The sequence below is a fragment of the Amaranthus tricolor genome, chromosome 11 (assembly GCF_026212465.1).
Source record: "Amaranthus tricolor cultivar Red isolate AtriRed21 chromosome 11, ASM2621246v1, whole genome shotgun sequence".
Taxonomy (NCBI): domain Eukaryota; kingdom Viridiplantae; phylum Streptophyta; class Magnoliopsida; order Caryophyllales; family Amaranthaceae; genus Amaranthus; species Amaranthus tricolor.
Window position 1 is genome coordinate 24472285 of NC_080057.1, and position 26073 is coordinate 24498357.

The 26073-nt window shown below is 33.8% G+C and overlaps 2 protein-coding genes across 4 annotated transcripts; one reads left to right on the forward strand and one right to left on the reverse strand.

Moving 5' to 3' along the window:
* Window positions 1–35: 35 nt before the first annotated feature.
* On the reverse strand, window positions 36–7773 carry LOC130827659 (uncharacterized). Of its 2 annotated transcripts, XM_057693440.1 has the most exons (15): window positions 7637–7773; window positions 6590–6714; window positions 6387–6498; window positions 6129–6284; window positions 4255–4359; window positions 3509–3592; window positions 3320–3435; window positions 1992–2093; window positions 1795–1908; window positions 1645–1701; window positions 1498–1564; window positions 1374–1427; window positions 1215–1289; window positions 1071–1106; window positions 38–898 (listed from the first exon to the last, which is right to left on the reverse strand). In XM_057693440.1, exons 2-15 carry the CDS (start codon window positions 6607–6609, stop codon window positions 773–775), a joined length of 1224 nt encoding a protein of 407 aa, XP_057549423.1. In that variant the 5' UTR covers window positions 6610–6714; window positions 7637–7773; the 3' UTR covers window positions 38–772. The 2 variants fall into 2 exon arrangements, with proteins under 2 accessions (XP_057549424.1, XP_057549423.1); XM_057693441.1 differs by lacking the exon at window positions 7637–7773 and having other exon boundaries at window positions 36–898; window positions 6594–6714.
* Window positions 7774–9025: 1252 nt separating this feature from the next.
* LOC130827662 (uncharacterized) lies at window positions 9026–15761 on the forward strand. Of its 2 annotated transcripts, XM_057693443.1 has the most exons (7): window positions 9026–10898; window positions 11942–11997; window positions 12121–12393; window positions 12496–12732; window positions 13457–13576; window positions 14677–14805; window positions 15166–15761. In XM_057693443.1, exons 1-7 carry the CDS (start codon window positions 9209–9211, stop codon window positions 15184–15186), a joined length of 2526 nt encoding a protein of 841 aa, XP_057549426.1. In that variant the 5' UTR covers window positions 9026–9208; the 3' UTR covers window positions 15187–15761. The 2 variants fall into 2 exon arrangements, with proteins under 2 accessions (XP_057549426.1, XP_057549427.1); XM_057693444.1 differs by lacking the exon at window positions 11942–11997 and having other exon boundaries at window positions 12149–12393.
* Window positions 15762–26073: the final 10312 nt, after the last annotated feature.

Genomic DNA, 26073 nt, shown 5'->3' on the forward strand with positions numbered 1-26073 from the left:
ATTTGTACTTTAGCAACCCTTGATATAAAGTATCGGCGTTTCGCTTATTAATTAACAACCATTGAACAAACAAAATACGCAAAAGACACTACTTGCTCATCCAAACTGACAAGGAACCCAAGTCTCCACATCTACTTGTAAGAGCATATTGTTTTAAGTGTTTGGGAGTGAAAAACTTAAAATTATAGAGAAATGAAAATACAAAAGTACAAGTAAGGAATTAATTGAAAATAAATTAAGAGAAGAAAGCCCTCTAAATAGAAAAAAGAAAATACGAAAGTAACCTGTTTCAAAATCAATTTGAAACATAATTCACTAAAATTGAGCTAAATCCATTTGATACAAACAAAAGTCGATCCAAACAACTTATTTCACCGAATTCTAAAATAATCATCTACTAAAGCATAATATGTAGTTTGGCATACAAAACATAGATTCATAATGAACTAGGGTTCTGGGTGAGCGTGGTAAGTGATCACTGATCTGCAAGATTGTAACGTCCTCGGACATATCGTGTATCCTAACGTTCATATAACGGTTTTACAGTAAGTACAATATTTTTTAATATGTCGTATCTCCTAATGATTTATCCCTATAGCTACTTGGCTAGTACCTTGCTGCGTTTTCGAACTTGTAACACTTTCACTTGAGGACTAATGATGCTACATTAACTAGGCACGCTTTAGTACACTTACATAGATCGCTTCATGGCTTTAACTACGTATGAATTCTTTCAAGGGTTTTGCAAAGCTACCAGAAGTGACTTTAGAATCTACATCAACGTGGGATAACGGGCTGTATTATTGACAGAAAATCCTAATGACTCGTAATAGTCTTTTTCAGCAACAGCCAAGCGGTCTTGGAACATTGTCCATTCTCTTCTGCACCTCTCCTTCACCTGGCCCAATAAAATAGGAAGTAAGAGATGATCCAACTGTTACGCCTATATTGACTACCAAGAGCACGAAAGACAAATGAGCTTGCAACCAATAGGTACACAAGCAAGTTAGCAAATCACTTGATCGAGAGTTTGCGTGAAGTTGGATTTTCAAATGAGCAAGAGAACTTACCCCCACCCATGGTGCCTTTCCGAACCTGGCTTGACCCTATTAGTAAAAATAATGACAAGTTTTAATTAAATAACCAATAAAACAACAAAAAGAAACCCATCCCCCCCCCCCCCCCCCCCAAAGAAAAGGAATATTCTTTGTCACCTGGTTCCCAAGTGATGGAATCCCTTGATGCACAATCCACTGAGAGTCTATGACCCCGATCTTCTCATGAGCCGGCTGCAGAACAATTTGTACAATAAGTAATGAGCTTTGAAAAAGGAGCTATTATGGATAAAGATGAAAATATAATAATCAGAAGACCTCAACACACTTCCGTAAAGCAAAGTCAAGGCCCCATCCATGCACCAAGTCATTCTGAAAGTGCAAAGCGATAGTATTAGTGGTGAATAAACAGTATAAAGCCATCGTCAATAAGTGAATATACCTGAATCATATGCCAAACACAGCGCCATGCATTTCTTGAAAATACAGGTGCCATGATTTCGATGAACCTGTTAGTTGAATTATCAAGCTTTTTAAGTAGCTTTCGAAAAATTAAAGCCCATGAAGAAAAAATTGTAATTATACATACGCAGCACAAGGTGGCAACACAGGATCAGGGCACCATCCAGGCTTTTCTTCAGTCACTCTGCAAAGGAAAGGTGAAACAGTGATGAGTCAACTTAAAGCAGGCTAAATGTGATTGTTCATCAAATAAGAGAAAAGTTCAAAAACCTCTTACTTGTGGACCTCACTATCACCTCTCCTCTTTGTCATTTGCCATGTTAGACCTTTGTCAGGCTCTAATCCTGGCTGCGAAATCTCCAATCCATGCTTCTTCACCAATTCAATGTATCTACAGCAGAATAATTGGAAATTGGAAACTTAAGGAAATAGTCCACATCAATGGCATGAATTTCAGTAGAAATCTAAGCTCACTTCTCTGCATCAAAGTGTTCAACCCCAAGGTCTTCATCCCAAATAAATATGTAATCATATGCAGCCACGACATTCGGATGAAGATACCTTTTAGCATACCACCTATAACAGGCAACAGAGAATGGAAAAAAGTAACTAAAAAGCAAAAGTCATTATACACACACATGACGTAGCCTTCTGATTTCTTTCAATGGAGAATTTGGTTTAGATTTACAAGAATTTCGAACCAAAACTCCTTTTTGTATTTGGTATCTTTATCTCCCAATCACACCATTGCAAGGACAGAACAGCCCCAATAAGGTCTTTTCTATATTCTCCTAATTACTCTAGCATTCCAAATTTTCAATTCACATGTGTTTGGTGATATAAGCAACAGAGACAATCAGCAAACCATCACCACTGTCCAGCATACTCGTATCAACTATCCTCCACTACCACTATATTATTGTCTTAAGCCACACATTTTAAAATCTGCAATTACAATTCTTGCTAATATTACACCAAAATGACATGAAAAATTAGAACTTTGAGGAGCTTAGAAGAGGAATGGTGACAACAAGAGTTATGTGGTTATCGTAACGCTTGAATATCGGCCAAACCCATAAGATATACCTTGATAAGGCCCAACACGTGGTTTTTTACACCTTTACTATACGGGAAATATTGGTTCCAATGCGACGCGATGCGGCCTTGTTTTTACACTATGGATTAGCAGAAAATATGACGAAGATTAATGGAATTGATGTTCTTATTGGTAGATTACTATCAAAGATAACGCTGAAGACAATATACACTTTGCCAACGACGTTTTCTCGTGTTAATTTAGTTGGTTCATGTAGCCTACCCCATATAGTTACGATTAAGGCTTTGGCATCGTTAGCATTGTTGTTTTAGAAACAACGGCCTTGAATCTGGAATTCTGATCTACTAGGCAAGAGTAAAGCATATTATAGCTTCGCGAAATCTCCGCATAAGTCATAATAGTGTGCAATAGTACAACATGGTAGATACATTCCACCTCTTTTTTTTGGAGAAAGGGGCCATGTGAAAAGTAAAACAAAAGGTAGTATTTAAAAATAAATAGATAACCAAATTGTATGCTGTCAGTCTTTGAGTCAAGTGAACTGGACACTTATGGGCAGATAATAAAGATAATTGTAAACCTTAATATATGTTCAAGAAATCCCTAAAACACGTGCTAAATAACAAAAGTTAGATTAGAACAAAAAGCATAATTTACGATCTCAATTTTTTGAATGACGTTTGATGAATGAGGAATTAAAGTCTTAGTGATTCGAAAAGGCCATTGTCAAAGTTGTAGTACTTACCATTTAGTTTGTTTACGGGCACTGATATGGATAGCTCGCTTTGACCACTCAAACTCATCCCAATCATTTGTCCGACCATCGTAATGAAAAAGAATAATTGTAAAGTTATCTGAAAACTGTAAAATCAACTTCAGAGGAAGATGACATAAGAAGAAAAGGAGGTCAGTGAAACAAAAGGACCAGCCAAACCTTCTTGATGCATGCATCTACATTGGCTCTTTGATCATAGCCAACTGTAAAAGTCACAAGGTACTTGGGTTTACTAGTCAAGTCCTGCAAACAACCACCATCAAAAGCTTTCTAAATAAGCATATCAAATAACTGATTTCACAATATTTTTTGATAGTTGGCATACATATTACCCAAGTACATACTACTATAACGTTGGCAACCAAATTATATTCGAAAATGGTTAAGAATCACTATACATAAAGTTTTAAATTTTATATGCCATGCCAACCAAAACTCCTCATAAGCTACAAAATTTTGGCCTTGATTGGTAAAGGGGGATTGGACCAAAGTTACATAATTGAGGACTGGGGCCACTTTGGAGGACCAAAACGTATTTAGGATATAGAGGATTAGAGTGGAAGTCTGGAAGATTAGGCTAAATTCCCCAAATTCCAGTCCGCAACCTACAAGAGTATTTTAAGATAGAGGATTGTACTATTGGGGTTGATTAGAGATATGTGACATTGATTAACATACTATTCAAACAACTAATATAATATTTAAGTCTTTAAATGTCATTTTATATGTTCAAACAAATACAACTATCAGCTTAGTAACCCATTTAGTCAATCCGTAGATAGCTAATGTAATCCACTACTTGCTAAGTGTCAAACAAGGTCATGATCCATTATTCTAGGCAAAATTAACGGTTTATTTCCAATCAATTATTGTCAGTCAGGCTTGCAATTAGATGGACAACAGACCTCCTCAGGCAGACCCCATAGTCTACGTTGATAGAAGTCCGTCTCAGAAACTACAATTCCTGGGGGCAATCTCTCCGCACCTTGTGGATTTGTCGGTAACCAAACCTGTACATCATGACATTTAAATGACAGCATCAGCAAACAATCAAGGTTATGCCTGTATGTTTTTATTAACCAACAAAAATCTTCAATAAAAAATTTCCAACCATAATACTTGGTCTTATAGATGCAGAACGCACATTATTTAGTTAACAGTCCAAAGTGATCCAAGATAAGATAATCTTAGTGAGGCAACAGAAAAGGCAATCACGCACCAGAAACATAATAATTAATTTTTTATTTATTACATTTCTGCTTTTCTCGTGTTTGATATGAGAATTTAAGAGGACTGCTACCGGTGTATCTAAAGCAACCTTGGAGGTGACGTGCCACAAACCAAATAACTTTGTCTATAAAGTGCTGAATGTCAATATCACAGCAAGGATAGTTATATTCTCAATCCATGCATGCTATTCTTTTTCATCGACATCAGAAATTCTCAAACATGAATAGCATCACTGATAGGTATTAAGAATAAAGAAATCCATGTATTAAAAGAATGATCATTTTCACGATCTTGCTTGAAGAGTGCAACTCAAATTCATATTTAGCAGCTTTCTTTCAGTATGATTGTTCTATTTCTTGATATGAAAGGATAAAATTAATCTTAAACTTGATACAGTATTTTATTTTCATACATTGCTTAAAAAATACATTTAGCCACCTTGTATGTAAAGCATATAAATCATTTAAAGAACATTTTCTATGTCTCATCTTAATTTATCAATATTCACAAATTTCTAGCCCTAACAATCTAATAGTTACCTAACTCACTGATGAATTCACAATTCGCCCAATATTGCCTAAAATTTTCTTGTTTCAATTCATATTTTACAGGGGAAAAGTGAAGTAGGCTTTAGGTAACACTGATATCAGTCAGAGCTAGTGTTAGTATTTGTTTAGCTCAATCAAAACAATGTTATAATTTTTTCAATTTGTTTTTTTTTCTTTTGGGGTTGGGGAGATTTGGTTTCGATATCAATATTGAAAATCCAATGCAATTCACAATTAGAGAGTACAATGGAGAGATCAACTTTATTGTTTGGAAATTAAAATGCTAGCTAAGTAGTATTAACAAAGCATAAATTCCACATCATTCGTTCCACATTATGTCCTACTTGGTGTCCCATTCGCTACTATTTGGTACTGTGGCTTTTGAAAAAAAGGTTGTGATCCACGTGCTCCCTATGATTCAATCCTCCCCTAAACCAAAAATGAAGAATAAACAACAAAAAAGGGAAATAAAAATATTTGTGGGATGGTCGATCCAGACTGCTCTAACAGCCACTTCTCAACCTGCTTCAAAGGCATTTCTGAACAATCAATTTTTTTGACTATTCAACTTTGTACCCCATACTAAAATCACATCTGATGCTTCAGCTTTAGCCAGTCGCGGTATGCAAAGTATGTGAATGTGATATCTTGCCTAAATTTATTCCTGTTGTGTACTTCTGACAGAATACAGGGGCCACAGTGTGATGAACTTGGCATGAATGTATTGAATCTATGGCCTATGGGTGAGGAGAAAATTGATCTGGTAACTCTCAGAATAAGCCAATCAACACAAAATTGTCAATCAGGGTTAAGGAACTATCGTAATATATGAATATCAGACCTTAAAACATGTATTGACATTTGACAGTTCTATCTTCTTCTCATAACTATCCAACATAACTTATGTAATAATGGAAGCAAGAATTCTCCAGAACTGTGGAGCTTAGTGTTGATAATCCCTAGAAATGAAGGAAGCGATAGATTATGACATATAATCATACCTTTGTGTCATTTAGTGTTTGATCCAGTGACAGGCCAGCCTTTCTCCTTTTCAAAGTAGACCAAACATTCAACAGGGCCTGTGTTGAAAGACCAGAATATTTGTCTTCAATGTAAGTCAGATCAATTGAAGGTATAATAGGAGCCGGAAGGTTCATCTGTAAAATATAAGGTAGCAATAGACAAATTCAGCATCAGATGGTTGGTGCTACAGCAAGTTAAGGGATGCAGAACCCAGATAAAATAAATGTAATTTTTACCTTTGTCAGAGAGAGTGTAGGAAAGGACGCCCCTAGAAAGAACCCAAAAACAACTCCGACAAAAGTAGTTAGTATAAGCCTCATCATGCTGTTCGCTTTTCGGATGTGGCCACTATAATATAGTGCAAAGAAATTGGTAATAAATTAACAAGTTATCATAACATAAACTTACTATAATGAAATCAGCAAAATAGAAGATCAACCTGCGAAAAAGACTTCTCATCTCGTAACTTTTATGCAGCGCAAACTATAGAATCGCAATTGCACAAGCCTTGACACTCCCAGATATAATCACTCAACATACTCAGATATTTGGCACCGGTGGAATCTGCATAAGCCAAATCTATAGTTCATCATACAACACATAGATAATAAAGGAAGGGGAAGGAAGCATAACAGAGTCAAGTTCTTTTCACACTCTATGCCTCAATGATCATGTTAACTGAATAGTTGACTTTCACCAATTCCACCACATAAGGAACTTATTTGATCTTTTTAAGAGCTCATAGAAAAGACAAAATGCGCATTCATACTACTAAAGATGGTATACTTCGAGGCCAACACAGAAGAAATAATAAACAGACTAAAGACATATACAAGCCTCAAAAATTAAGTAGAATATCTTGGTTTTGTTCGATTTAAAGAGCTTATTTAATTGTGTTTGCTAGCGAGGTCAATCAAAAACAAGCTCTTTGTCGTCTCTCACAAAGGGTAAGGTTGTGTACATCCGACCCTCCATATCCAACCTAGATGGGAGTACATTAGGGCAATGGAATATTATTTATTGTTCTATTCTACATTCCATACTAAATATCATTTCCAACTTTATTACTGTTCACATGATAAGGAAAACCCCCAAAAATGAAGTCCTCGCAACTGAATAAAATTGCAATTCGTGTCTGTCACAGCAAGAAACATAGCTTAAAATCCACTAGTCAACCAATTGCAAAATCGAAATTCACATAGGAGTAATAATCAAATCACATTCAAGATTGAGCAAAACGGCAAAGAATTAAGCCAATAATTAGCTCGCTGATTCAAAAAATTGATCAAACGAACCCATAAATTCACCTAATAAACCCATCAATTCAAAAATCAGCTAAACCACATCATCAGCTACAGAAACATATTCAATCGTTAAACGTCAAAAAAACAATGAAACAATCAGAAATTGCAACGCTAAACATAATTCAGAAGCTCTGGATGAAATCCAGCAAAAGAAAACTAAGAGTCAATATCGGAGAAAATACGTGTAAAACTCCGGTGATCGGGAAAGTACGTCTGAGAGTTCAGAAGGTGGGCATGACTTTTCCTTCGCTAGACTTCTTTGGGGAGACTCCAAAGCATTTCCCAAGTCACGTGCACTTCTTTTACCCTTTGCTCTTTCGATTTTCAAATTTTTAATTTTCCTAATTTAACATCTAAAAATACTCTCTGAAATTTTATTCACATTATTTATTGTTTAAATTTATTTTATATACTATATTATGATTAATGAGTAAGAAAAAATATAGTCAAGAATTCTTGCTTGATTCTGTAATCAAATATTTTCGCGTGAAAAGTTAAATATAACAGCTAACAAGTATAGTGAAACGGAAGAAGTAGTTAATAGCTGGTAGCTAATTATAATGTCTAGTTTGATCAGTTAATTTTATTAATCAATTTAACGAGGTGAATTTATTAATTAATTACTTAAGAGTGTTTGGTAAATTTAGGTGATAGCTAACAGTTATTCATTATAAAAAGACATTTAAGAACATAAAATTTTTGTAATTTTATGAAGTAGAAGTATTTGTTTATATTACTGTTAGGTGCCATTCAATTACGATAAACCATAGCTAAATTAATTATTTTGATGATTGAAATATCTTGAAAATTGGATTAGGGCTCTTTTAAAATGAGATTATATAATTTTTAAATTAGTTGTGTAAATAAAGATTTTGTAGTATTAATCAAAAACCATAAGAAAGCTATGAGAATGAGAACATCTTGCACTTCATTAATAAAATGGAGTAATAAGCAATACAAGATATAATAATTAAAATGATTTTTTTTATTGTTAGTTACAATGAATAAACTCTAACCTTAGACTTGGACACGAAAATATTTATTTTGAGAATTAAAATTTCTCGAAGCTTATATTAATATTTTCTTTTTGAAAATTTTTATTTTATTCAATTTTTTATTAGAACCACGTTATGAATCTATAACTTCTTATTCCAAAATACACAGTACATCGCGGTCACATTCACGACACAATGAATCCATAAAATATTTTGGCTAATTGGATACCTTTTTCTATAAATAAAACAGTCAACAATCAATACTTAACTTTACCAAACATATCCCAAAATAACACTTTCAACTAATCAAACATGCTAATAAAGAAAATAAAAGTGAAAAGTAACAACCAACAACAATTTGTCAAACCTATAGGAATTAAGGTGTACATTTGAATGCTCGGCGAGTTTTGAATATAATATGTAGACTTGAGTTAATTTTAATTCTTACATGTACGTAAATTTCCCGACAATTAAATATAATTATTTTGTGCTGAATAGAATATTTCGTTTAATCATTAATCGGGTCAATTCTAAAAGACTTAGCTAGCCTTTTGTGGATGTGATTCAAAATCTCAAATTAACCTCCCCTTGCACCATATACTCATTCCTATGTTAACAAAGACTTGATGATTGTTTGTAGCTGAAATCCAATACCCTTCCCCAAGTCCCTCTTGCCAAATCCACCCATGGAGTGGTTGGAGCATTAACCATGGACGTGCTTCTAAGTCGCACGTTGACGAAGAATTGAAACAACCATCAATGGCGGATGAACAAAATATGGAGGCACCAGAATGCCCAGTTTGTCTGCAACCTTACGATGACAATACAATCCCTCGTGTACTCGGATGTGGTCATTCAGCTTGCCAATCATGCCTTGCAAACCTCCATAAACTCAACCTCTCTTCATCTCCATCTCCGTACACCATTCGATGTCCTTGTTGTACTCAGCTAGTCAAGTTCCCTCATCCTCAGGGCCCCACGGCCCTCCCTAAAAACATTGACCTCCTTCAGTTATCTTTCCTTCTCCAAAACCCCAATTCAGCAAAACCAAAATCACCATTGATCAAAGCCAATTCGCCTCCACGACGTCGTTTTAAATTATGGTTCGATGAACTTTTTAGCTATTGGAAGAAATGGATTCTTCCTTACGATGTCGTTTTAAAGGAGGATGGATTGAAATTGGATAATTGTAAGATTGCACTTTGTTCTGATTTGGGTTTAACTGATGTCATTCGGTGTCGGTTGGTGGAAAATCAGGAGGTTGGTTTTGTTAAATTAGTGGGTTTTGACTTTAATGAGTCTTTAATGGATTATAGTTATGTGGGTAAAATTATGGTGTGTTTGAGTCGGATGAATGATTCCCAAAGAGATGAAATTAGTTCTCTTTTGTTGTTATCATTGAAGAATTCTAGGGTTTGTAGTGTTCTGGGATTGTGGCTTGATGAGGTAAATAGTGGGTTTCTTTATTTAATTACTCAGAGAATGACAATCAAAAATGAGTCATTGAATTTCGGAAATGGGATTGAAAAAGATAATAAAGGGGATGGTGGGTTTTATTTGGGATTACTTGGTGTAGAATTATGTGAAGCCTTGATTAGTTTGAATGTTCAGGGCTTTTTGTGTGGTTGTTTGGGACTGTCATGCCTTTGCTTCGATGAATTCGGGCATATTCGTCTTGATCTAGGGGAAGCACTGGTCGTTGGAGCGAATTTTTTCAATTGTGTTGTCGAGGGAGTCGTAGGTGGTCGGAATATGGATGAGTTCGAGGTGGGATTGCTTATTGGTAAGGTGACCGAAATGAATGTTTTCGTAAGCCCAGAAGTAGTGTTTGAGTTGCTTATTAGGGACGGTGTTGCGATAGAGAACAATGAGGTGAGTTATTCAGTATGTTATGGGAGTGATGTTTGGTTATTAGCCTGTATTTTGATAAGGGTTCTAATTGGAGATCAATTTTCTTTAGAGATGTACAATTATTTGAGACTTCTCTTTAATGGAGTTTCTGGGTGTGAGAATATCTATCTGAAGTGGGTAGCAACCATAAATGCTATGTTGGAGCCATTACTGGTTGGTAATTATGCATCATTACATGAAATTTTGCTAAAATGTTTGAATTTTGATCCAAAAAGTAGACCACTTATAATTGAAGTTTGGAAGTGTATTGAAGGGCTGAATAAACACCCTTTTATGAATCATATCCCTAGCTTGAATAATGAATCCGTGAAGGAGAATTTTGACCATTGCTTGGCCTTGGGAGAGTTGTGTAGTATGGTAAGTGATCTAAGAAATAGATCAAGAACTTCAAAATCACAAAATGATGATGGTAAACATGATCTTTCTTTGGATGGGGAGAATAGAGTAGATAATGTTGTTGAGGGATTATCTGCAGGAAAAGTGCGATGTAAGAATTTGCAGGGTCATTTGGATTGTATAACAGGATTGTGTGTTGGAGGTAACTTTTCTATTTTGTTTATCTTGTGTTTGGTGTTGTTTATTCCACTAAATAGAATTACAATATTGTGTATATTTTATTGAATTTGCTTTTGAAATTAAAACCCTAATTTTTGTCTTCTTAGTACTCATACTTGAACTTAGCAATTAATCTCTTTTATTGCCTCCGTTCCCTTTTGTTTGTCCACTTAAATTTAAATTAGATTTTTGAAGTATGTTCCCTTTTGTTTGTCCACTTAAATTTAAATTAGATTTTTGAACTATATATTGAAGATAAAATATATTCGTGAGATGTTGTTAGGTTGCAAAGTTTTTTAATGTATAAGTTTTAGAAATTTTTTATGATGTGTACTTGAATATATTGAGGGCCTTAAGGCTCAAAATTTATTTTAAAAATGCGTGCAAAAAGTAAAGTGGACAAATAAAAAAGAACGGAGGGAGTAGATGGTTTAAAGGCCTTAAAACCTCGTTTAGAAAAGCATTCCTTTAGTTAATTCAAAATAGGAATTGTGCGATTGTTAGGATTAGACTAAAACTAAGCTTGTAAGCCAGAAAGTACTCAATACACAAATCTGCCAAGCTATATCTCGTGCAATATATGACCAACTAATTAGATTATTTGTGTGATGAAAACTGTGTACATCCGATTCACGCCTATCCTCACTTTTCATAGCCAGCTTTAAGCTTGTGCAAATAATACTATTTCTTTCATTAAAAAGTGTATAATATAGATGGAGGTTTAAAGAGAATTAGTTACTGATCGATTGAATTCACGGTTCCAAATACCATATACATAGTGAACTATCCTTAATTTCCTAAGGACAATTTTGATTGCGAACTACCTTTTCATACTCCACGGACTATGATTTTGGTAACTATTATCTTGGAAGCTTAAGAACTCACTTAGTGATGACTTTTTGGGAATTTTTTTTGAAAGTTTTGTGGTGATATCTAGAAAATATATTTTTTAATAGAATTCCTACTGTGGCGCTTTTCCTTCTGCAAATATCAAATAATATCAAATATGTTATTTTTGTTCTGTAGGCGGGTATCTTTTTAGCTCGTCCTTTGATAAAACAGTCATAGTGTGGTCTTTGCAGGTACTTAAATTTTTCTTGGGAGAGTGCAAGCCTCTCGAAAGTTTGTGTATCTTGTTTGAACCTTTCCATTTAGTTTACAGTGTTCCATTTGTAACATTTTTCTATTTTGTTCAACTGGCACAGGATTTTACACATGTGCATACATTTACAGGTCATGAACACCGAGTCATGGCATTGGTGTTTGTAAATCAAGAAAAACCCTTGTGCATTAGTGCTGACAGCGGAGGTGGTATATTTGCCTGGCAAATTGATGAGCCGTTGGCTCAACAACCCTTGACCAAATGGTATGAAGAAAAAGATTGGCGTTATAGTGGTATTCACGCTCTCGCTGTTTCTGAATCTGGTTATCTCTTCACTGGCAGCGGTGACAGATTAATAAAAGCTTGGTTATTGAAGGTGCGGAATTTTTTCTAACTTCTACCTTTCTGGTATGATGTTTAATAGATATTAGATCTCAATATATGCATGCTTCATTTTAACTTTTTGCTCGTTCTTCAGGATCATACCCTTGTATGCAGTATGGAAGGTCATAAATCAGTGGTATCTACTCTAGCATTATGCAATGGGGTTCTTTACAGTGGAAGTTGGGACGGCACCGTTCGACTGTGGTGCCTTAACGATCATACTCCTCTAGCTGTCTTTGGTGAAGACATGCCTGGTACTATGTCATCTGTGCTGTTTCTCTTTGCTGATCTAAATATGATCATTGGAGCTCATGAGAATGGCTGTATAAAGGTATTGAGTTCAGACCCTATTATCCTTTTGTCCCATAGTGTAAACACAAGGCCGCATTGCATCGTGTCGGCCGCGTTGTAAAGGTTTTTAAAATCAAAGAACCGAAATTTCCCGCGTTGTAAAGGTGTAAAAAAAACCGTGGCCGTATCAAGGGATATCTTTTGGTTTTGACCAATATTTATGCTTTACGGTAAAGAAATCACTCCCGTTACCGCATCACCGTTTCGTTACCGCCATGGCGACCGTTACCACATTTTTACTTTATGTTTGGTCCCTATGAAAATTAACTAGTAAAAGGGATTCCCCTTCTTTCAGTTATAACCCTTATCCTTTTTTCTGATGAACGATCAGTTTGTTTATCGTTACGTCCATATAAAATAGAGTTTCATTTGGTGCAAAAAGAGAGCTTGATTAAGAATTAGTTAGCAAAGGACAAAGCTAAAATTCTTGTCCAAAATAAAGAGATGAAGGATAGATTGAAGGAGTACTTGACAGGTTGCTCAATTGGCGTCAAAAGCGGTGACAACAACAGGAGACATCTCGAATCTCGATTGAACAAGTGAAAGAGAATAGGGAATCCATGTCCAAAATATCTATATGCATGGAAAACGATATGTTATCTGATTGAATGAAATTATTCTCTTCCACCCTTTTTCCTCTATACTTCTTTGAGAGACATTACAAAAATTCTGCAATTGTGCTTGATTGGTTCTTAATTTTACAGATTTGGGTGAATGATGTATTGAAAAAGTCATTCAAGAGCCATAATGGGGCTGTTTTTTCTGTTGCCAAGGAAGGGAATGTGCTGCTCACTGGAGGATGGGATCGAACTGTAAAATTCCAGGTACATATTTGTAGAATATAGATGCTCTTAGATAGTCTCCTTACTCATGGATTAATAATGCGGACGTTATGTAGACGGGCGCTTTATAACAAATTTTGGAGCTTACAGAACTGCAACACCCGTTACATAATCTGTGATTTAAACTCATGGAGTAACAACCATTATAAGTTATTTAATATGCATTATTATCGTATTTTAAAGTGTATTAGGTTCTAAAAGGCCTAATATAAGCTTTAATTTAAATACATGTTCACTTGAATTATTATGACAAAATAAATTTTCTTTTTTCAAGTTAAAAATTCACATAGCGATGTCCGCGAAACGAGTCGTAAACTGCGAGGTTTCGCATCCTCGAAGACATCCACAAATTCTTTTTCCTCTGTCCCAATGAATTCGATGATTTACTTTTTTGAGGATGGCTGATTTGTACGGAGATTAAGACAAAAAGTTTCGAATTATGGAAATGTAGCAATTAATTGGGATTTGGAGACAAGCAAAAATAGAAAATGTAGCAATTAATTGGGACAAACAGAATATCTGTTAAATTGATCGAGACATAGTGAGTATTAAATTGTTGTACGTACTTCTTTTGAACTTGGCTGACCTTTAGCTATTTAACTTCCATGCAATGAACTCATCGAGTGAAGAGGGAGGAGGAAGTTATGGAAGGGTAAAGAAGCTCTATGATTAACTCTACAATTACAAGGAATATATAGCACTAAAAAACGGGGTGTTGTGTACTCTCCCCTCCCTTCTTGGGATGGTATGCTATGTTACTCGGACTCTTCATTTTGCTTCACGTACTTGTGTCCGATCCTTGATCTTCCAACATTTGTATGGCACTTAGACACTTCATTTTAGGCGTAAAATTGAATATTTAGACATATCCGAAACTTGGACTCGTACCAGTATCCAACATCAGTACCCGAGTCAAAGTAACATAGTATGTATGTATCCAATTTCATATTATATTGACTATTAGTCCAACATATTGGTTTACTAGTGATAATGTAATTAGTATTCGTTTCGCAGTAAAAAATTGCTAATGTATCGTGTACTCCATGCGATTTTCTCTAACAACTATGGATGCTATATTGTAGGAGGCAACAGGAGGCGAATCCGAGATGAATATCGTTGAAGTTGGATCCATTGCTTGTGATTCGGTCATAACTGCTTTGTTGTGTGTGCAAGGGACTCTTTTTGTTGGGTGTGCTAACAAACTTATAAAGGTAAATATTCTTTCACATTGATGATGTTGTTGTTCATTGTTTCACTTAACCATAGTGCAAAAACAAGGCCGCATCAATGTATCGTGACCGTATGTAAAGGTTTTTGAGATTACCGCGACTGAAATATAGGCCTCACTGTCCGTAAAATCATTTGCATTTACTACGAAATCCGTTTCTTGATAATGCCCGAAACCATATTTTTGAACTATGCACTTAACACATAGCATAACTCTAACTCATTTGTCCTAATGATTGTAGTCCACATTTCGACTTTTTTTGAACGAAACAGCCCGTTCATATCTCTCCTCTGAATTACGATATTATTTATGTCGTGCTGAAATAGTTTTTACCTCATTACAGGCATATCACTGTGGCGAATGACTGAAACTCGGATCATTTTTGTATACTTCAATTAGTACAGCTGAAGAATCGGGAAATTTGCATTTAGATTGTTGATATAGTTGGCGATTTTATATCTTTAACAAGCATATTAAATGATACATAGAATCAAATCGGGATTCCCTTTCCATCACCGAGCAAGTTCTTGGTAGATAATAGAGTAGATGTTGACTCGAGCACGAGAACAATGTACATATATAGTCTACACGTATAGTCTTACTAAGAACGCTCGGTTTTCATTAACTTTGATTCCTAGTTTTGGTTTTACGAGCATAAATTTGATGGATGTACTGAACAAATCTATGTAAATATTATTGTTGTTCGACAAGTATATATGTTATTCGCCAGAATGTAATCACATCTCATTGAAGATCATAAGAAGTCGATCGACATGGTTTTCTATGTTTCCTGATGTCTTGAATGTAATAACTTCCCAAGAGTCTATGGATGATGAATATGGAGCCTTGGAGTTTAGAAGACGTTGATACTTTGATGTGTAATTTGCAAACGAATTTTGTGATTGTATTTTAATTTCTAACAACGCCCTTCTTTATGTACTTTAATTCTTCAATATTTCCTTTTAAATTTTAAAGTTATTGAATTTTTTGTCAACTAAACAAGTCTATGTTGGCGAATTTTTAAAAAATTTAAAAATCATATGCTAGCTAGTAGTAATAAAATAGGAAAAATTGTTTTGAATAATTCAACTTACTGTTCATTTTTTGCTAATAATCTCATCTTCTAAAAAATTTTAAATAATCCATTTCTAATAAAGGTCCATTCACAACAAAATATATGCAAAAATTAGATTATTTAAAAGATGGGATTATTAGCAAAAAAATGGATAATCGGTTGGATTATTTAGAATAATTTTTCTTTATATAGATAAATATTCAACAATTATTCAAACCACGATCGTATTGCATGGAAAATTCAATATGATAATTGTCTGTTCCTGTTGAAACATAGTGTGAAAGGTAATTAATGAATATAGTGTGAAAGGTAATTAATAAATCTACCCTAATATGAATGCATTCAATGTAATTGTAGATGAACTTGCCTATAAATATGAAAGTTCACCAATGTAAAAATCACACCAATGAGTAAAAACATCTCTATCTTTTAACTTTTATTCATTCTATTTCCTCCTTATCTCTCTAAGTTTTAACACGTTATCAGCACCAGCTCTACCCTTAATAATCAAGAAGGTAATATTTTTAAAACCTAATTAAGCATTTTTCTTCATCGGTCCCCACAAATGGACCAACAATCAAATGGTATCAACATCGTCATCCAAGGTGTTTCTAACACATTTTTATATTTTATAATTGAACATAATTCCATACCCTTCATTACAAACCCAGTAAGGACCGATTTAAATCAGCTCCGACATAATAACCAATAATACTAATGGTCCACCAGTACCACCAACTCGTAATTCACATGTACGACCAACTAATAATCCACTAGTTCCACTGACTAATATTCCACCAATACGACCAACAAATAATTCATCAACACAACCAACTAATAACGCCCCAACAACATCAACTGAAAATAAACCCTCACCAAGTAATAAAAAAACCAAAGATGATGAGGGAGAAACAAGTACTAAACGTTGCAAGATAAATTTAAATGACCCATAAAATAATTTATTGGACAAATACGTCACCTTTACGGATGACAATGACACTTTATTGCTTTTGTTATTATTTTATTTTATACCGCCTATATGGCTGGTTAATTTTTTTTACCGTCCATTTAGTATTATTTATTTCTTTTATTACTCTTTAAACCGCCTATATGGTTGGCTAATTGTTTTTCTTTTACCGCCTAAATGGACGGTTAGCATTATTTTTTCAATCTCGTATATTTATATGTGCATTTTTTTATTTGTAGTATTTCCATCTATACCCATGTGCATTTTTTTTATTTACCTACATAAATAATACGGTATATTGTATAATTTGGGATAACCCTCTTTAAAATCGGATTACCCCAAATTTTTTTTACCACATACCCCTTATCCTTTCAACTTTACTCTTTACATCAAAAACCCTCCTTCTCCTCCTTCCTTCCACTGACAATATACCACCATTACAAAAACAATCCATCTTCTTCCTCTTCCCATACTTTTAGATTTGAAGAAAATTTTGCCAAACTCAAATTATATATCTCCTTAATTATGGGTTTGGTGGTCCTTCTTGTAGCATTAGGAATTATAATAATTATGAAAAAATAATTTATTTTGAAGAAGAAGAAACAAAATGTACATGATTTTCTTTGTCATATTTTCTTTTGTTTGTTAGTGCATTTTGTATGATAAATTATACTAATATATTATGTAAATGCTATTTTTTTACCAAAATAGCATTATTATTATTATTATTATTATTATTATTATTATTATTATTATTATTATTTCTCTTGTTCTTGATTTATTCCTAAATTTATTATCTACAACAAATTCATAATAATAAACCAAGGGGGAGAAGATTATGAAATTAAAACATCATAATTTTTTCTAATGGTTTATTATTATGAAAATATAAGAATTATTGCATTGTCGTATACTTACAAAATAATTATATATTATGTAGCAAGTATGACAGAAATTAGCAAAAGACTATTCAACATATTAGACTTAACTGGACAAAAATTTTTAGAATGGAAAGAAGATGCCATCATGAACTTAGAAGCTCAAGGACTTGAACATATTGTATTGGAAGTAAAAGAAAAGAATCCAATAAATGGAACTCAAGCTACCAAAATAAAGGTAGCTACAAATCAAGAAAAGGCCAAAGCCTTAGTCCTCTTGAGGCATCATATTCATGATAGCCTTAAATCTGAATATTTATTCATAAAAGATCCCAAAACATTGTGAAACTCTCTTGTTGAATGATTTGATCACCACAAAAGGGTGCTTCTTCCACAAGCTAGCCATGAGTGGAAGAATTTAAGTTTTTCTGATTTTAAAACTCTCAGTGAGTACAATTCAACATTATACCGAATTGCATCAATGTTGAAATATTGTGAGCACCCGGTGACTGATGCAGAAATGATTGAACTCACATTATCTACTTTTCATCCATCAAACATTATTCTGCAACAACAATATAGGGAAAGAAATTTCAAAAGATATTCAGATTTGAGTGTAATACTCTCACTGGCTGAACAACATAATGATCTTGTCTGGAAAAATCATAATATGAGACCTATTGGATCTCAAACTATCCGCGAGACACACCCTACTAAAACACATGTGCCTGAAGCACATGCTGTTGAAAATAAAGGTCGTGGAAATTATAATAACTGTGGTAGAGGACGCAGAAATTTCCGAGGAAGAGGACGAGGACAAGATCGTGAAAATTTTAATGGACATGGTAGAAAGTTTCAAGGATTCGGTAGAGGCCACTTTCCCCAAAATTATCAAAATGGTCATTACAATAATAATTCTCTAAGTGGAAAACAAGTTGGATATCACAATAAAATTAACCATCAAGAAGGAAAAGAAAGTATTTGTTACAAATGTGGCATGACAAGGCATTAGGCACATACATGTCGTACTGCTAAACATTTGGTGGAGCTGTATCTAGCTTCCCAAAAGAAAAAGGGGAAAGGTGTGGAAGTAAACTTTAATGAAGCAAGCACCTCAATGCCTAATGTCAATCCTTATAATAAAGCAAGCACGTCAATGCTTAATTTTGACCTTTCAGACTTCTATTTAGATGGCGATGAAAATGATAAAGAATATGAGGAAGATATTTGAATTTTTCTTAACAATGTTGTGGTGCTTATTTAGTTGTATTTCCTTTATTTTTATATGCAATCTCCTTTTATGTATTGATATCATCTAAGTTCTAACGTTAATGAAATTTTATTTTAACTATCTATTTATTTAATATGAAGATATGGATCAGTTTGAAAATGAATTCAAATATCAATGCCTCCTAGATAGTGGAACAACTCACACTATCCTAAAGCACAAAAAGTACTTTTCTGAGTTGAAGATGGTGAAAGCAGATGTCACCACAATCTCTGGAACTACTACACTAATAGAAGGATATGGAAAAGCTCAAATAATACTTCCTAATGGGACAAAACTAGTAATTAATGATGCATTATATTCGAGTAAATCTCGACGAAATCTCATAAGTTTCAAAGATGTACGCCAAAATGGTTATCATTTAGAAACAATGACCGAAAATCATACTGAATATTTATGCATCACATCTGAAAAATGCGGCAAGAAAAGCATTCATGAAAAATTACCAGCATACTCATCGGGATTATATCGCATTAATATAAAACCGGTTGAGATAAACATGGTGTCTAACCGGAAGTTAGAAATGATGAATATATGGCATGACCGTTGGGTCATTCTGGTGTGGGAATGATGAGAAAAATTATTGAAAATTCAATTGGACATCCAATGAAGACAATGAGAATTCCCCAACCAAATGAATTATCATGTTCTGCATGCTCACAAGGAAAATTGATAATTAGACCATCTTTAAATAAAATTGTTATTGGAACTCCTAAATTTCTAGAAAGAATTTATGGAGATATATGTGGGCCAATTAATCCTGCTTCTGAGCCATTTAGATATTTTATGGTATTAATTGATGCCTCAACACGATGGTCACATGTAAGTCTCCTACAAACTAGAAATGTGGCATTTTGCGAAATTACTTGCTCAAATCATTCGATTGAGAAATTAATTTCCAGATTAAGCGAATAAGGCTTGACAATGCCGGAGAATTGGAATTGACGTAGAACATCCAGTAGCTCATGTTCATACTTAAAATGGTCTGGCTGAATCATTGATTAAAAGACTCTAATTAATAGCAAGACCATTATTAATGAGGTCAAAATTTCCATCATCTGCATGGGGCTATATAATAATACATGCATCGTCATTGATAAGATTAAGACCAAGTGCTTATCATAAATATTCACCACAACAATTAGTGCATGGCCGAGAACCAAATATATCACACTTGAAAATATTTGGATGTGTAGTATATGTCCCTATCACGCCACCCCAACGTAAAAAAATAGGTCCACAAAGAAGGATGGGAATTTATGTTGGATTTGAATGCCCATCAATTATCAAATATTTAGAACCAATGACTGGTGATTTATTTAATGCTAGATTTGCAGATTGTCATTTTAATGAGACAATGTTCCCATCCTTAAGGGGGAGAGAAAGTGGACCCAAATAAGAAGGAAATAGATCTCACATGGAATGCAATGCATTTGAAAATATATGATCCAAAAACGAATGCTTCTGAATAAGAAGTTAGAAAAATTGTCCATAATTAATATATTGCAAACAGATTACCCGATGCATTTGTAGAAACAAAGCAAGTGACAAAATCATATATTCTTGCGGCAAATGTTCCGGCACGAATTGAAATTCCCACTGATAACAAAGCCACTGAAAATGAATCTATTGCATAACGGAAGCGTGGAAGACCACTTGGTTCAAAGGATTTGAAACAAAGAAAATCCAAAAGGTTGAATGAAATGGCAAATGTTATCAATATTACTTCTTCAATGAATTGTAAAGAAACAAGTTTTGGAGATGAGGATGAAAATCTCAAAGAAGAAGAAAATAATGATATCAAAGATAACAATGAAATTTCGATTATTACATTTCAACTAAAAGGTAAATAAATCGAAAGAATGTTATTGTTAATGATGCACTTGCTCATTCAATTGCCACCGAAATAACACTTGATGAAATGATACAGAACCAAGAACGATACAAGAATGTCGGCGTAGGAATGATTGGCCAAAATGGAAAGATGCTATTTAAGCAAAATTAAAGTCACTTGAGAAACAAGAAGTTTTTTGGACAAATCACCCAAACACTAAATGGTATAAAACCGGTCGGCTATAAATGGGTGTTTGTAAGAAAAAGAAATGAGAAAGATGAAGTGGTTAGATATAAGGCACGACTTGTAGCACAAGTTTTTTCCCAAAGACCAGGGATTGATTATGAAGAAACGTATTCTCCAGTAGTAGATGCGACTACACTAAGATTCTTGATAAGTTTAACTGTCTCAAACAGTTTGCAAATGCGACTTATGAATGTTGTGACCGCATATTTATATGGTTCACTTGATACAGACATTTATATGAAAGTCCCTGAAGGACTTAAGTTGCCAGAAAACCACCAATCACAAGAAATGTTTTCCATAAAGCTGAAAAGGTCATTTTATGGACTAAAATAATCTGGAAGAATGTGGTACAACCGTCTTAGTGAATATCTCCCGAAAGAAAGATTCAACGGACTCAATCAGGATTTTCTATAATTGCAGTTTATGTTGATGATTTAAATATCATTGGAACTCCCAAAGAGCTTGAACAAACTGCAAAATATTTGATGAAAGAATTTGAAATGAAAGATCTTGGGAAAACAAAGTTTTGCCTTGGATTACAAATAGAGCACTTAAGGAGTGAAATCTTTGTGCACTAATCCAACTATACAGAAAAGGTTCTAAAAAGATTTCATATGGACAAAGCTCATCCGTTGATCTCTCCAATGATAGTGCGATCATTAAAACTAAAAGATGATCCATTTCGACCTTGTGAAGAAGACGAGGAGATTATTGGCGCTGATGTAACGGTCCGGTTTAAGTGACTTGGAAATCCATATGAAAATATAAATTCCGGTTCACTCTTTGGACTCCAGAGAAGACTTTCCTCTAGGACCGTCAACGTTCCGTCGATAAAGAAATACAGATAAAACAAAAACAGAACCAGCGTGAAAGATAATAAGTCAGCGGAAGCTCTAACGTACAACTCGAGAGCCTAAAGGCCTCTAAACCAACTAATTGAAATAGCGGAAGCGAAAAGAAAACTACACTATCTCCTGTTACTTAAATACAGAGTTTCTTTCTACTCATAATCTAATACAAAAGATAATAGCATAGTCTTGATGATTACGGGTTCTAGGTCGAGATCTCACTCCAGGCCCCACCTGCAATCAACCTACTAGTCGTCGTATGACAACACACAGTAGGTTCCAAAGAAACAAACCAATACACGTCAGAGACTTCATACCAATATCAATCAGGTTGAATACAAGCAAAATGTTCATCCTAGCATGCATAGGCTCTAATACATTTATTATTAATTAATCCCAACTTGTAACGTTGCCCGTCCTGTTCGGGTCGTTCAAGTATAAACCATTCATTATTAGATAATTCCAACTTGTAACGTTGCCCGTCCTGTTCGGGTCGTTCAAGTATAAGTCCAAATATTTTTGGAGGAATACACTTGGGAGAGCTAATCCCAAGGCAACCACCGACCTAATACGTTGCCCGTCCTGTTCGGGTCGTCAAAGGCTAAAGTATGCATACTCCCATGGTGACCGTAATGATCCAAAACTGCCATGGAAACAATAATTATAATCATCCAAACCAATTTGTTAACCCCTTTGGGTAACATAATACATATATTCTCAATTTTCAATCAATTTCTTTCAAATTATTTGAGATGTCTAATCCTTTTGTGAATTACCATGCTTCGATAAAAATGAAACAACACTACGTACACAACCACATAAACAGTATGGTCTAAGCGTGTACCTTTAAGCGCTGCAAACAACAATATTCAAGCACGACCGAAATTTCGCCCTCTTATGAATCGAGGTCCTAAATAACACACACACAAAACGATCACGTATTAGGACGTGTTTACACATTTAATCCATTCCATACGCTAAAATATCACTAAGACGTGATAATTTTTAATTGTTTACATCCAATTCCCAAAGGTTCCAACTTTCACATTCTGACCAGAAACTTTGAGGGCCATTTCGAACAGGTTAGAAAATTCAAATGAAAAATCCGACTTCGCCATTGCGTTCGGAACGCGTCAATTACCTTGGGTACCAACTAATGTTTCCGGGTCGGCACCTTTAACGAGGCAGATCAGCTGCTGCCCGAATACATATATATATATATATATATATATATATATATATATATATATATATATATATATATATATATACATATATTTTTATTCATCATTATTATTATTTTATACATACATTATCAACCCCTTTCTCTTTTAAATCTCATGACCAAAATAATTCTAGCAAGGTCACATTCACAAAATCCTTCAAGAGACTTGAAATTTCATAAACTATGATAACTAAATTAAATATTTAATGCTCTTAACAAATTAAATTTTGTAGAGAATTACAAAACCAAATCACCCCTTTTAAATCAAGACACATATATATAAATATAATATAATCCTTCAGACAAATCAAATTTTGCTAAAGGATTATTAAATTTTGGATGACTATATTACTTAATCCATACTATTTACATTTCATCTAACAATTGAAATTTTGTTAGAGAAAAGTAGACCTTAAGGAATTTATTAAAATATCAATATAACTTTAAATACTTAATTTTTATAACAAATATAAATTTTGTTAAAGAATGTTGATCATGAAGTTTCTTTTCTTAATCCATTTAACAAATTATAGCTTATTAAAGGATTATTAGAGAAAATTTTCGTATATAAAAGAAAAATATTCAATCCTCTTATAAGTCATAGGATATCATCATACACAAAATATATTGTATATAAAATCTACAATTTAACAATTCAATTAGACTTACCCTTAGATCACAAGATTGGATGGAACAACAAAAAATTTTTTTTTCTTTTGAAGTGCCGAAACAAGGGAAGCAAGGAAGAAATTTTTCTGAATTTTGAGAGCTCTTGAAACAATTGAAATGGAATGAAATCCAAGAAGACTAAAGAATTAATAGATAATTTAAACAAGCATTATAATTGTGCCATAAACACAATTATGAGAGGAGTTACAAGACTCCTCCCATGCCATAAAACCCAACCGGCCACTTTTCACTTTCCTTTAGTTTAATTTTTTTTTGTATTAATTAATTAAGTAATATTATATTATTGTTAAAAACAGCAAAGAAACGTCACGCGATAACATCGTACGCGATAAAACTCGTTACCGTTAAAATAAACTTACTTCGTTTCTTATAATTAACCATGTAAAATAATATAATTCAATATTACTTATTTATTATTTTGTTATACTTTATTTTATTATATTTTATTTATTTTTTAAACCCGATAAATTACGGGGTGTTACACCTGAAGGGCCATATATTGAGCGCAATTGGAGCTCCGATGTGTCTAGCTAATGATATAAGATCTGATATTGCTTTCGCTGTTAATTTATTAGCTAGATATAGCAATTCACCAACAAAGAGACATTGGAGTGAGATAAAACATTTGTTGCGCTACCTTCGAGGAACTAAAGATCTTGGACTATTTTATCGATCAGAGCAAGATGCTACTCTTGTTGGATATGCAGATGCTGGATACTTATCAGATCCCCATAAGGCTAAATCACAAAATGGATATGTATTCCCATATGGAGGTACCGCAATATCTTGGAGATCCACGAAACAGAAACTGACAGCTATATCATCAAACCATGCAGAATTGACCGCCCTTTATGAAACAAGTAGAGAATGCGTTTGTTTAAGGTTAGTAATTGGTCACATTGAAGAAGAATGTGGGATAAACTCGATAATAAATTCTCCAACTGCTATTTTTGAAGATAATACCGGTTGTATTGAACAAGTTAGTGAAGGCTTCATAAAAGGGGATAGAACCAAACACATAGCACCAAAACTTTTCTTTGCACATGACCTCCAGAAGTATAAATTAGTAAAAGTCAAACAAATTCAATCAAGTGAAAATCTTGCAGATCTATTCACAAAGTCCCTCCCATCAAAGAGATTCGAGCAACTTGTATATAAAATTGGAATGTGTCATCTACGAGATATCTGTTGAACTCAGGGGGAGAATCATACTCTTTGCACTCTTTTTCCCTTCGTTCAGGTTTTTATTCCATTGGGTTTTTCCTGACAAGGTTTTTAACGAAGCAGTATTAAATAGAAGTATTGTAATAATATATTTTTTTTACATAATTAGAATGCATTCAAGGGGAGTGTTGAAATATAGTGTGAAAGGTAATTAATGAATATAGTGTGAAAGATAATTGATAAATTTACCCTAATGTGAATGCATTCAATGTAATAGTAGATGAATTTGCTTATAAATATAGAAGTTCACCAATGTAAAAATCACACCAATGAGTAAAAACATCTCTATCTTCTAACTTTTACTCATTCTATTTCCTCTTTATCTCTTTAAGTTTTAACAGTTCCTAATTTTTCAACATAATAGCCAATTGTGTAAGACTATTGAATATAAAATTATCTTTGTGAAAGATCACCTTAAAAGGCATAGTTTCGAAAAAAAAAAATTTAATGGTAAATATACAATTACACCTTAACAGTCAAATTGGGATAAAATCTAATTATCTTGTAGTTTTTAATAATAAAAAATTTGTATTGCTATTTCTTTGACCAAAATTTATTTGGTAGTTTTTTTGAAAAAAAATTTTGTTATAGGTAATTTTTGATAAATTTTAGAAAAAAATCAGTTTAGAAAATTAATATCAATAACCTTGAATGAGACGGGTCACAAAGGAGTGAACAAACAGAGATCCGCGTTACACCATATAAAAACCTCAAAATTGAAGATATTTTTATTTTTTTTAACCCCATTCGACAGTGGGGCCCAGACCAAAAAAGACCTAACAGTTAACGCCGTCAAAACCGACCATTAATCCCAGATCGAGTACTACGTCGCCACGTGGATCAGCTTAGGTGTACAGAATCGATTAAGATTACGCACAGAGTAGCTCAACATCTAGCTTTTGATTTGGTCCACGTCGCATGCCATTTGGCAATAATTCTCCTACGTGGCATATTCTAAAATTACTCTTAATTCATT